A 13,742-nucleotide genomic window follows, 5' to 3' on the forward strand; every position below is an offset into this window, starting at 1 on the left:
AAAACAAACAAACAAAAAAACCCTACCTGAGTCTATGGGGGACATACATTCAAACTACCACACCAATTAAAGAACAACATATTTATGTGCCACTTCTCATGGCACTAGAACATACATATATTGAATATATACATGAATACCATGTAATGTAATCATGTTCTCATATTCATGTGGACACTGTCTTTCTACTTCCTCCTATTCCTCTTCGTTACTAGTCAGGTTTTAGAAAAATGCATGTGTGGTGCAACTGCACTGTATTAGGTGCCATAGTAGTTTTATACAATGCTGTGAGGGCATAAATAAGGAAACAAGTTCAAAACTTATTTTTAATGGGCTGCTTTTCTGTTTCCTTGGTGATAATTCAGATAATTCAGTTACAGGGTATATGAGTTTGTGGAAGGAAATGTTTTGACCACTTTTGAAAGTGTGCTCAGTGCATTTCCTTCAGTATTTCATTCCTCACCTTTACCTTTGAAGGTATTTGGTCAGCCTCTTGTTAGGTCCATCTGATAGAATTCCCTCAGGTACCTGGAACTGTTTAACAATGGATGCTGATGTTTTGGGTAAATAATGTGCCTGTGCTGATAATGCTGTTAACATCTAGTGAGCTCTCAGAGGAAATGAAGATAAGTTGAGTATGGAGCTGTTCACAGTAAACAGGTAAAAAAGTGACAGTTTTCTAGGGGTGGAGCTTTTGAGAGCTTCAAATGGTCTGTAACCATTGTGTTCACAGGGAGCCCAGGGTGGACCTGTGTGGAAAGCCAAAGCACCCGTTAAGTCTGTGCACATGCTCTTCCTCCTTTGCACAGTACTCCTAGTCAGTCCTCCTAACTTCCTGGTCACAGACCATGGCCATGCTCCCTTTTGTTTTCAGGTTTCTTTACATTTTCTCCTTTAAAAGACTAAACCTACTCATATTTCAAATATCAATTCAAATGTCACTTCTGGGAAGCCTCCTAAGTTTACACAGATATTAGTTATAGCTCTGCACATAGCCCTAGGATGTTACCATTGTTTTAGAGTTGATCATTCTGTATCCCCAAATAGACTAAAGTCCATGGGTCAGAGACTATGAATAACAGCTGCTTGTGATCTATCACCTAACATTGGGCCTTGACAAATCAATGAATAGAAAATTTATAAAGCCTGTATTATGAAGGAAGGACATAGCTATGCTCATTACTACAAATATAAACACATCTTAGACAAATCTGTAGGTCAGTGAACTTTTGAAATATCTGCTGTTTGAGGAATATAATTCGCATTAGTAATGTAGGATTGGTAGCTTACAATTAGGTATTGTAAATAAAGCCCAGTAAATTTTATTCAAAGAAATAAAATGGCAAAAATAAGTGAGAAAACCCAAAGAACTGCTTTCAAATCAAAGGAGAAAATAAAAGAAAATGTCTCAACAAAGTTATCAATTCTAAAAGTGTCTTCTTGCAAGGAAATACACTGTAGCACCATGTGTTGCTGAAGTTGGCAAACCTTCCTGTGAAGGATCAGGTGTTGCATAATGTAAATTCTGGTGCTCATGAAGCCTTTCATGTAGCTAATGAACTCTGTAGCAAAATCGATCCTAGATTATTATTTTAAATGGAGTGTGGCACATACTGGTGAAACTTCAGTCACAAAAATAGGTGGCAAAACATTTGTTAGTGAAGATATACCATAATTAACTCTCATTTTTAGAAATTTAGATTGTTTTTAGTTTTTTTTTGCAGTAATACTTTCATAGCATCTCTCCATGTATATTCTAAATTTCTTAAAGCAAATTTTGAAAATGTTACTTCTGAGACTAAGAGTGATAGCTTTCCATTACTGTAACATGTACTTGAGATAAAGAACTTACAAAGAGAAAAAGATTATTTTGGCTTAGTTTTGGAGGTATCACTTGGCTCTGTTGGCTTTGTTGCTTTTGGTCCTATGATGAGGAGACATATCATGGCAGTGCAAATCACTCCTCTCATGGCCTAGACATGAGACAGAGGAAGAAACAAAATCTGGGTCCCACAATTCCTTTCAGAGGCATGACTGTCTTAAAAGGTTTCATCATTGTCCAGTCATATCAATTTAGGATCCAGGTCTTCAACACATGGGTCTTCAGGCCTCTTTCCAGATGCAAACTCTGGCACATTGCACTTTTCAACAGGGGTAGCTAATTTAATATTTGCTTTTTGTGTTTGAGGAATTTTACTTAGTTCTTTGTGGTTTGGGGGGAGTGGAGAAAGAAAGGTTGAATCAAACTTTTTAAAAAGAAAAGACCCAGGCATGGTGGTGCACGCCTTTAATCCAACACTCAGGAGGCAGAGATAGGAGGATTGCCATGAGTTCGAGCCACCCTGAGACTACATAAATTCCAGGTCAGCCTGGGCTAGAAAGAGATCCTTCCTTGAAAAGCCACAATAAATAAAAGAAAAGAAAAGAAAGAGGTCATAGGGAAATAGATGGAGTTAATGGTAGTGATGTAAAACGCCAGGTATTTCAGAAAGAAGAAAATAGAGGGCTGGAGAGATAGCTTAGCAGTTAAGGCAGTTGCCTGCTAAGCCAAAGGACCCAGGTTCAATTCCCCAGGACCCACGTAAGCCAGATGCACAAGGTAGCACATGTATCTGGAGTTTGTTTACAGCAGCTGAAGGCCCTGGTGCTCCCATTCTCTTATCTACCTCTTTCTCTCAAATAATTTAAAAATTAAAAAAGCATTCCTAAGCAAAAGTTTTATTGCAGAAATTTTTCTTCTGATTTATTAGTGGCAGAGAGAAGGACAGAGAAAGAGAGAGAATGGGAATGCCAGGGTCTCTAGCCACTGCAAACAAACTCTAGATGCATGTACCACCATGTGCATCTGGCTTATGTGGAATCTGGAGAATCTAACCTGGGTCCTTAGGCTTTGCAGGAAAGTGCCTTAACTGCTAAGCCATCTCTCCAGCCCTTGAAACTTTTTTACATTGGGTTTGAGATTTAAAGGATGGTATTTTAAAATTACAAAGTAAGCTGAGCATGGTGGCACACACCTTTAACCCCAGCACAAAGTAAGAATTACTTATTCTTCTAAAATATTCCTAGGTAAACATGATTTTGACTATGCTTGTCAGTCAGCTTGAAGAAGCAAGATGGCATCATTTTAAAACTTTAAAAGGGAGCTGGGGAAATGGGTCAGCTGTTAAAGGCACTTGATTGTAAAGTCTGCCAGTACCCATATAAAGCTACTCACAGAAAGTGGTACATCATGTGTTTGGATTTTGTGCACCTCTTCCCTCCCCACACCACACCTAGCAGTTTTAGTTGTTTCAGAGATGGCATGGCCTGGAAAGCCTAAAATGTTTATTACTTTGTACTTTACAGAAGAAGTTTGCAGACTCCTGAAGTAGAGAAATGATACATTTTCAGTTCATTGAAAATGGATCTACAAAAATGGAAGTGGCCAGGTGTGGTGGTGCACACTTTTAATCCCAGCACTTGGGAGGCAGAGGTAGAAGGATCACCGTGAGTTCGAGGCCACCCTGAGACTACATAGTGAATTCCAGGCCAGCCTGGGCTAGAGTGAGACCCTACCTCAAAAAAACAAGAAAAGGAAGTGATTTTGCTTCACACAGACAAGATTTTAGATACAGAGACCAAAAATTGAGGAACTTACTTTGTTCTCAAAAAAATAAAAATGACATAAGAAATGTTGGGTTGTAGAGGCTTTTATTAAAGTTTGATATAATTCTGGGTCCCTAAAAGCTGTGAAATCCAGAGCTCCCATATGTATACTATTAAAGAGGCACCTGCCATCATTGAACCTACTTTCACCCAACACCACATAGTTTTGCCATGTCTTTCTCTCTTTCTTTATTCATTCATTTATTTATTTGGTTTTTCAAGGTAGGGTCTCTCTCTAGCCCAGGCTGACCTGGAATTTACTATGAAGTCTCAGGGTGGCCTCGAACTCATGGCAATCCTCCTACCTCTATCTCCCAAGTGCTGGGATTAAAGGAGTGTGCCACCATGCCCGGCCACATGTCTTTTTGTTTGTTTGTTTGCTTGCTTGCTTGCTTGCTTGCTTTTTTTGAGGTAGGGTCTCACTCTAGTCCAGGTTTACCTGGAATTCACTCTGTATCCTCAGGGTGCTCTCGAACCCACAGATCCTCCTACCTCTATCTCCCAAGTGCTGGGATTAAAGGAGTGTGCCACCATGCCCGGCCACATGTCTTTTTGTTTGCTTGCTTGCTTGCTTTTTTTGAGGTAGGGTCTCACTCTAGTCCAGGCTTACCTGGAATTCACTCTGTATCCTCAGGGTGCTCTCGAACCCACAGATCCTCCTACCTCTGCCTCCCGAGTGCTAAGATTAAAGGCATGTGCCACCACACCTAGCAGTTTTACCATGTCTTTAAGAACTATCAGTTATAGTATGTTACAAGTTTTGGTAGATCATTCCTGCCATAATTTTGTCATGGCTTCTAAATGGAAAAAATGAAGCCTTGAACATTTTCCAAAAACTGTATATGTATTTTCTATGGACTTAACTCTAAGTTCAGTTTGACTTGATAATAAGAGGGAATATTTGGGGTCTGGGAATATGGGAGTTGACGACTATAGAGTGCAAAGTTTCAGATAAGGTGCATACATTCTGGAGACCTTCTTACTGCAGAGTGACATTAGTAAATAATGTATACTTAAACATTACTGGAAAGTTAGATTCTTTTGTCTTAGGAGATCTTTAATTTTTTCATTACAAAATAATAACTATGTGAAGTGATGGCTATGTTAATTAGTCTGATTGAATCATTTCACAGTGTATACAGAAATTAAAACATGTTGTGCATGGTAAATATATATAATTTTTATTTTTAAATAATACCTTAATGAAATTACTGAGGTGGAGAAAATAATCATAATTTCTTAAAGCCACATATTAGACTAGAAGTAGCTGATATCTTCAGCTCTTTAAGAATTGAAAACCATTGACTAGGTATCAGAACCCAACTTTTACTGAGGAAAAAAGCTATTCATAAAAGAATCTTTTTTTAAAAAAGAATCTTTTATGTGTAACATCTTGGAGTATTGTGTAATAGTTTGTGGACTGAAAAGGTCTTAGGCAGGCCACAACTAGGTGTTAAGAAAGCTAAGTCCCTAGAACCAGCTACCTGTCTGTAAACTTCTTAGAGAAGCTCCAACTTTAATACTTGAAAACTGATGTTTGGCTGTGTTCCCACAGCTGAACCTAGTCCTGACTGATGGATGAGGTTACAGTGGACCAGTTTATTTCTAAAAGACTTTGTAAATGTATGGCCCCACATATTTATGTTAGGTAGAACTACTGGAAAGAAAGAAATAGAGAAAATGTTGTAAAGATAAAATGGTGCTGTTACAGAATTAAAAATTTTACAGTTTAAAATATTTACAAAAAAAATGGAACTCACATGTTCATTTTTTTAAACATTTTTTTTTGTTAGAGTGAATGAATGAATGAGTGAATATGGGTTCACCAGGGTCTTTTACTGCAGATGAACTCCAGGTACATGCACCATTTTTGCATCTGGCTTTACATGGATACTAGGGAATTGAACCCAGGCTGTCAGGCTTTGCAAACCAATTGCTTTAACTGCTGAGCCATCTCAGTCTACATGTTTATGTTATATTTTACTTTGTTTCTCATGACTTTCTTTTTATGATAATTCTTCTATACTAGTGTTGTTAGTATTATGCCAAGAATTCATATGATATTTCTTAAGGAAAGATCATAAGGTACTGAATCAACCTAACTAGCTTCTAGCTGTAGGAGACTGGAGAGAAGTATGTATAATGAGGTAGTCACTCACTACAGCTGTAAGTTGGGCTTAGGTCATTCACTATAGAAAAGTATAGTCAGTGAGATGCTAGCCAAATTTATAAACCCACGTCTTCATGCTAGAGTCTTCCTGTTTTCTTAAATTGTTTTACATTTTCATGTGTTCTCTTTATTTTCTCCTAAAGCAACTCTGTTTTGCTGAAGATTCTGTCATACATTGAATAAGTATTTATTTTTAGACACACAATTTGTTTTGAGCTTGAATCCTGGGGATATTGTATTCATTAAAACATACATAGTTTCATATACCAAAGAATTTGCCATCAAATGATTTAAGGAAGAAAGTAATTTTAATACAAAATAAGAATGAAGAAGTTAAGGATTAAGAAAGCCAACATTATGTTTTTAGTTTGTTTAGAAATTGAAAGAACATTCAATTACTGTTAACTAGAAAAGCACTGGTTTTAGATTTTGCTTTCAAATCCTAGTTCAGTTCTCAATAGTCATGTGACTTGGACTAAGTTAACTTCTGTGGCACTTGCAAGGTTGTTCTAGGTTTTAGAAACAAATTGATCTGAAGCACTTAGCCAAGTGTTGCTGCATAATGCCCATCTTTCCTAAACCATTCATTCCTAGAGTTTTGTATTTCCAGTTTATGAAAATAAAGATAATTTCTCTGACTCTTACTTCACAAGATACATATCACATGTAAAAAGTGGTATTCATTTATTTTTTAAAGATACTTTGTGAACATTCTTATAAAGAAACTATTAAGAGGAATCAATATCTTAATTGTTTTCTTAAAAATATAATCAATATAGGTAGTTAACATTGCCCATGGAGGGGAAGTCACATTTGCTTCAGTGGTGTAGCCACTGGTATGTTGCCGCCCATCCTCTGGTAACTACCTTACCCTGCCCTGCCCTCCATACATATACACCATATGTAAACAACCCTAATGAAATTCAGTAGGGGGAGGAAAAGTCATGAAAGTTGGTGGGGAACCAGTGGGAAAGAAGGGATTAAGTGGAGACAGGAGGGAGAAATGAGAGGGGATTGAGGGTGATATGGTCATAAATGAATAAAAAAGAAAAAAAATACAATAATTAACAAACCCAAAATTCCATTAAGAAATATGACCATAAGGGCTGGAGAGATGGCTCAGCAGTTAAGGTGCTTGCTTGCAAAGCCAGAGGACCCAGGTTGAGTTCTCCAGTACACTTATAAAACCAGAGACACAAAGTGGCACAGGCATCTGAAATTTATTCACAGTGCCTAGAAGCCCTGGCATGCCCGTTCTCATATTCTCTCTCCCCTCTCTCTCTCACTTACTCCTTAAAAACAAATGAATAGAACTGGAGAGATGGCTTAGCAGTTAAGGCATTTGCCTGTGAAGCCTAAGGGCCCATGTTCTGCTCTCCAGATCCCATGTAAGCCAGACGCACAAAGGTGAGGCAAGTGCAAGGTTGCACATGCCCACCAGGTGGTGCAAGCGTCTGGAGTTCAATTGCAGTGCTCAGCTGAGGCCCTGTTGCACCAATTCTCTCTCTCCTCTCCCTTCCTCCCTCTCTTGCTCTTTCTTAAATAAAAATAAAAAATAAATAAATATCAATCATAAAACGATCATCATAAGGACCTAATATTGTTATGGGAAACTGAGTCACGCAGAGATGGCACCAGAGATAGAGAAGAGAATCAGAAAATTTATTCATGTTGTCATGGACTCAGGGAAATAACTTCCAAAGCCTAAGAGCTGAGCTCTCATAGCGCAGAGGTTTATAGACAGTATATCAGGCAGTCTGACATCAACTTGAATTGTTTACACTTCTGCTGGGTTACAGGTTTCTAAGGTTACATGATTTGGGGGCACAAACATAAAATTCCTTAGTAGTAAGTCAGTGATAAGAAAGTACAAATGTAGAAGAGATAGCTGTTTGTTCAGGGGTGTCTGCCCTAACCAGATAACATACAAGCAGGGTGCAGCTGCTTAGATAGGGAGGAGACTCAGGGTTATGCTGTCTCCCTGGTAAAGGCTTGGACAATAGGAACTGTGTTTTAGAGTCTCATCTGGGCCTGATTTCTTTATTCAATTTCTTCTACCACAATATTACACTGGTTTGAATTCTTTGTCAACTTCAAAGAAAGCACTCTGTTCCCTCACTCTCAGCTTCTAGCTTAGGACACTAGCTGCTTTTGATCAGTGTGGTTTATGCCTTGAGAATAATGCTAATGTTTATTCATGAGGTGATTTAAGAAGCATTTAGGTAAATCACTAGTAATTGATACCTTTTTTTTAAGTAATTGATATCTTTTCTTAAGACTCAGTCATCATTTTATGTAGATATTTTATTACTTAATGAATTTAAAACTACAACATTTAGAAATCATTTTATTTTTGGAATGAAGTTGTCAATTTTTTTCTTTTTATTAAAAAATTTTCAAGTTAGGGTCTTGGTCTAGCCTTGGCTGACCTGGAATTCATTATGTAATTTCAGGATGACCTCGAACTCATGGCGATCCTCCCACCTCTGCCTCCTGAGTTCTGATAATTAAAAGTGTGTCACCATGCCCAACTCAAATTTTTTAATTTAAAATAATTTTGCTATTCTTTTGAAATTGATGTTACAAACAGAAAATAAAATTGCACAATTAGCTTTTTCTAAGTCATAAATGAGAAATCAAATAGCTGCTTTCCTACAGAAGAGGCCAGGTGTGCAGAGTGAAGAAAGATAAGGGGTTGGAAAAAGAGGATTTTTGTGGGCAAGAATAGTGAGTGATCATGAATGACCGAATGAGAAACAAGTGTTGGTTCTTCCTTCACTGCTCTCCTTCAGTGCTCTATGCTCTGAGCACTTCAGCATTTCATATAGTCTGGCCAGGTAAGGCAAGGAGTGAGTGTCTGCTGAATGTACGGTGGTTTCTGAGGCCAGGGGAGGCAAAGAGGGAGTGTCTGCTATATGTGTGGTTGTGAGTTCATCTTGTCCAGGCACATTGTTGTTTCTATACCCAGGGGAGGGGCAGGAAGGAATGAGTGTCTGCTGTATGTGCGGCTGTGCATTTGTCTTGTCCAAGGCACAGTGCTGTTTCTGTGGTGTTCTGCTGGGCATCCTAATGCATATCCCTTCCTTGTCTCAGCTGAGTCACATTGTGTGTTGAGTCGACACCACTTCCCTTTTCTTCTTTTAATAAAATATTTTTGTTCATTTTTTATTTAGTTGAGAGCAACAGACACAGAGAGAAAGACAGAGAGAGAGAAAGAGGGAGAGAGAGAGAGGGAGAGAATGGGTACACCAGGGCCTCTAGCCACTGCAAACAAACTCCAGACGCGTGCAGCCCCTTGTGCATCTGGCTAGCGTGGGTCCTGGGGAACTGAGCCTCGAACCGGGGTCCTTAGGCTTCACAGGCAAGCACTTAACCATTAAGCCATCTCTTCAGCCCACTACTTACCTTTTCTAAAAAGTGTGCATGCTTTTTTTTTTTTAATTTTGTTTTGGTTTGTTTCTCCTTCACAGCGTGTTTCCCTTTCTCCTACTCAAACAGAAAAGCTATATATCCAAAAGCCCATTTCAAATAGCTATTGGTGTTTTGATTTAGTTTTGCTTTTCTAATAACAAAATTTTATTTTTGCAATCCTCAACTCCCCAAGTAGCAAAGTCTGTATATTAGAACTCCTTTCACCCTTTTCTTTTTAGTAGTGCTATTTTTGTCTTAGGAAAACCTCTTGTTTGGAAACATTAGTGAAAAGACAGGCATTTACTGATTTTAATAAAATTTCAGTGAACTTTGTTAGTTTTTTAACTCTCTGCATTGTAGTATTGGGGTGATTCAGCACAGTACAAAAAATTAGTTACATTGTGATAGTACGATAGTTTTATTTCCACCAAAACTATACAGTCTTTAAATCATTTACTACAGTACTTACGTTTGTGAAAATGACTTCAAGTATTCTGTGTAAAATGCAGTTAATACAGGTGGCTATGGATTAATTTTCTCCTATTCCTACCTTAAATAAGCTATATTGCCATTAGAGTATTTGAATGGCTTGCATTCTGCATTTTATATTGTTAATATGTGACTCAAAACTAAACTTCATAATATGTTACATTTTAGGTCAGAAGACATGTCTTCATCTACATGGCATCTTTCCTTACCTCTATGTGCCATACGATGGCTATGGACAGCAGCCAGAAAGCTATCTTTCTCAGATGGCATTCAGTATCGACAGAGCACTTAATGTGGCTTTAGGCAATCCATCTTCCACTGCTCAGCATGTGTTCAAAGTGTCATTAGTATCAGGAATGTAAGTATATGACGATCTTTTCAAATTTCTGTTTATATTTCTTTTGCTGGTCTCAGAGGAAAACACTCAAGTGAAATATATTGTTGGTTATTTCTTTACTTTTATTCTGATGGTGAATTTCTTTTTGAAAAATTTAAAGTAAATTTTTATTGTAACAAATGATAAATGAGGGCTGGTGAAATGACTTAGCGGCTAAGGAGTTTGCCTATGAAGCCTAAGGACCCTGTTTTGATTCCCCAGGACCCACGTAAGCTGAATGCACAAGAGGTCACATGTGTCTGGAGTTTGTTTGCAGTGGCTAAAGGCCCTGGTGTATCCATCCATTCTCTCTTTCTCTCTATCTGCCTGTCTCTCAAATAAATAAATAAATGTTTTAAAAATACTTTTAAAAAAAGATAAATGGCTAACATTTATCGAGCCATGAACCGGGTTTTTTTCTTTTTTGTTTTTGTTTTTCGAGGAACAGTCTCTATGTAGCCCAGTCTGACCTGGAATTCACTATTTGGTCTCAGGGTGGCCTTGAACTCACAGCAATCCTCCTACCTCTGCTTCCCGAATGCTGGGGTTAAAGGTGTGTGCCACCACACCGGTTGTGGTTTTTGTTTTAACTCTCCATTTCTCTGCTCCCTAGAACTAGAGAAATTCATACAATTCTTTCATATTTATTTTTGAGCACTTTTCTCTGTACTTTTCTAGGCCTTTGGTGTGAGGGCCTGTTTTCTGTCATTGTACCAAATACCCAAGATGACCAATTTATAAAGAGGAGAGATTTAATTTAGCTCACAGTTTTATAGATTCAAGTCTGTGATCGGTGGTTGCTTTGGGCCAGGGTTGCGATAGTACATCATTGCAGTGATACGTACCTGAGCAAAACTGCATACCTCATGTTCAGGAAGCAAAGAGAAGAAAAGGAAGAGATTGTGGTTCCACAGTCTCCTCTGAGGATATGCTCTTAATGAACTAAAGACTTCTAGACATTTCTTAAGGTTGCACCACCTTCAGTAGTGCTCCTGTGGGAACCAAACCTTTACCATAAAGGCCTTTGGTGGACATTCAGGATCTCAGCTGTTGTATGTGATGTACTACTGAAAAAATAAAGATCTGGCCTTCACGGAGGCTGTAATCTAGTAATGAGAACAGGTATAACATGAATTAAGGTCACTTGCTACATGATAAGTATTGCTATAGAAGAAAAGGAATGGAGAGGAGGAGAAAACGGTTCAGTAGTATAGGATATGTGAAGTGCTCAGCAAGCATTTCATTGTTGACCAAGTAGAAGTAAAGGAAAAAGAGCAGCATGAAGGCTGAAATGGAAGAAGTAGAGGATGACAAAAGAGTATTAGAGATGACGGGGTAGAGATTATATAGGCCAGTAATTCTCAAAGTATGGCTTCCCTACTTTGTTTTCCATTATCATCAACATTAGCTTCATTTGCTCTGATAGCTGTGAGAATGTAAAACTCTCTGATCTCTGAATACGGGGCATGTACTTGAACAATAGCATGGTGAAATCCAGTTCATTTCTTATATGAGCTGAAGCTGCTTTCCATATGCTGCTGTAAACCACTGATAGAGAACAAGGATACCAAAGGCCGGCCTGTTATTGGGAGGCAGAACTCTCCACCATCCTTGCTATGCTCTTTCATTTGAATCGCATGCAGAAGATACTTCACAGCTCTTGGCCTTCATTTCTCCTCCTTCAGCTTTGGAGCAGATCAGTTTCTAGGTCTGATGGTTGTCCCAGCTTCTTCCTGCTCTCTGCTCATTTCCTTTCACGGGGATTTTCCCTAATAAATTCCTTGGATGTCATTTATTTCTCAGAGAGCTCAGACTAGCATACCTGGAAACATGGTAGAAACATATCCTTGGATCCCACCCTTAAGACCTGTTGATTCAGAAACTCCCATTGATGAGGCCCAGAAGTCTGTGTTATAATAGTCCTCCTGGTCATTCTGATGCATGTTAAAGTTTGAGGATCAATGTAGGAGACTATTTCTAGTAACTCTGAATTGTACTCTGAGCTTTTGTTTGATACTGAGCAGCCAGGGTATTTGGCAACTGTTTAGGGAAACAAAGAGTACAGAAGGGCATGAATAGAAGCAGTGAGCACATTATGACCCTGATTCAACAGTGTGGGTAATAAAATACGGTGGCTTGAATTAGGGTAGTAGTAAGCGGGCAGAATGAAGTGGTCAGCTTATCGGTCTGTTCTGAAGGTTGAGTTAAGCTTTTTTGTTCTGTTGGATAACAGTTGTGAGATGAGTCAAAAATAGCTGCAAAATTTTTTGTAGTGCTCAAATTTTGTGTCTTGGTACACACTGGAGGATAGATCTGCAGCTTATGCTAGGACTTTTTCAATTTTTTTATGTCTTTGTGAAATCCAAGTGGAGACCTTAAGTTCATCTACTTTCTTGTACCTTACTCTAGGCTTTCCTTTGGATCTGTGCCTCCAGAGTATTCTTTCAGTTACCATCCAGTTCTACTTTCTCTGATTCATTTACTCTGAGGTACTCTTCAGTCAGAGTAGACAAGGCTACATATAACTAACACATTAATATTTGTACTATGCTTAATCTCCTTCTTCTCTCTTGAGGCTGGTAAGACAGGAATTCCTTGCAACTCAGCTACCAGGATTCCCAATCCATTTGAAGTAATCAGCTGAGAATTTTTATCATCCATTCTTATTTTCCTTCCATTGATATCTTTAAAAATTGACCAAAAATACACACACACACACACACACAGAGAGAGAGAGAGAGAGAGAGAGAGAGAGAGATTATATATATTTTTTTTTCCAGAGAATTTTCTTGGCTAGAATAAAGTTGGGGCAGTGTGTATGAAACCAGAATCACAGATTTACAAAGAACTTTAGTTTAATAGCCGAGACTTGGCTTCTGAAATCAAGAGACTAATTGAAAAGCCTTTAAAAATAGTCTTAAAGATAGTTAACAAACCAAAACAAAGATAATACAGCCACACAAATGCAGATGTTCTTTTACCTAGCTAAAGATAGTCTGTGCCTCCAGAGAACTACATTTATGTGTATGAAAAATATGAGAACAATAGGACGAAGTTGAATTTTGCCAGTGAGAGAACATGAGATCCCAGTAATTCATCTTTTATCTCTGTCTTCATGGAAACAGTGGGTAAGCAACAGCAAACACACAGGAAGCAAACCTTTATAGGAGGAAGAAATGCAGGGAGGGAAGCAGAGAAGGCATTTCTGGGGAGATAAGTTAAGCAGAGATCTCAATGCATACTGAAAGGAAGCTGTGCAGAAGCCCAGGACAGTCTTGTAGGCTGAGGGAATCTTAAGCTATGGAGGAAAGGGGAAGAGAGGGATGTGATGTATGATTGAATGGAGAGGCAAGGATCTAATGAAGAACTCTTAAACTGTGGGAACTAGCCCTTCCCTCAAAAAATTAAATAGAAATTAATTGATAGCACTTGTAGAGGTGGCACAGAATACAAAGTAGCTGGTATTTTTAAAGTTATTTAAGTAACATCCAAAAGTTGTTTGATAGCTGCCAACTAACTCCTTTATATGATGTCTACTGTGCTGTTAGATATCCAAGATGGATTCCTGATGCAGCCTATTTATATCACTTGTTTATTTTAAAAATTGGATTATTTAGCTTGTTTTGTTTTGCTATTAAGTTGCTTGGACAT

At 38.2% G+C, this 13,742-nt stretch overlaps 1 protein-coding gene across 5 annotated transcripts in view; it reads left to right on the forward strand.

The window, feature by feature from the left end:
* The window catches only part of Rev3l (REV3 like, DNA directed polymerase zeta catalytic subunit), a 161,266-nt gene that overhangs the window by 34,466 nt on the left and 113,058 nt on the right, over positions 1 to 13,742 (forward strand). For all 5 annotated transcript variants that reach the window (XM_045155227.1, XM_045155230.1, XM_045155228.1 and 2 more), the window contains exon 2: positions 9,884 to 10,073. In XM_045155227.1, coding sequence (XP_045011162.1) covers positions 9,884 to 10,073 — 190 coding nt within the window. The remainder of the gene's footprint in view (positions 1 to 9,883; positions 10,074 to 13,742) is intronic.

Source organism: Jaculus jaculus, chromosome 7, assembly GCF_020740685.1.
Source record: "Jaculus jaculus isolate mJacJac1 chromosome 7, mJacJac1.mat.Y.cur, whole genome shotgun sequence".
Classification (NCBI taxonomy): domain Eukaryota; kingdom Metazoa; phylum Chordata; class Mammalia; order Rodentia; family Dipodidae; genus Jaculus; species Jaculus jaculus.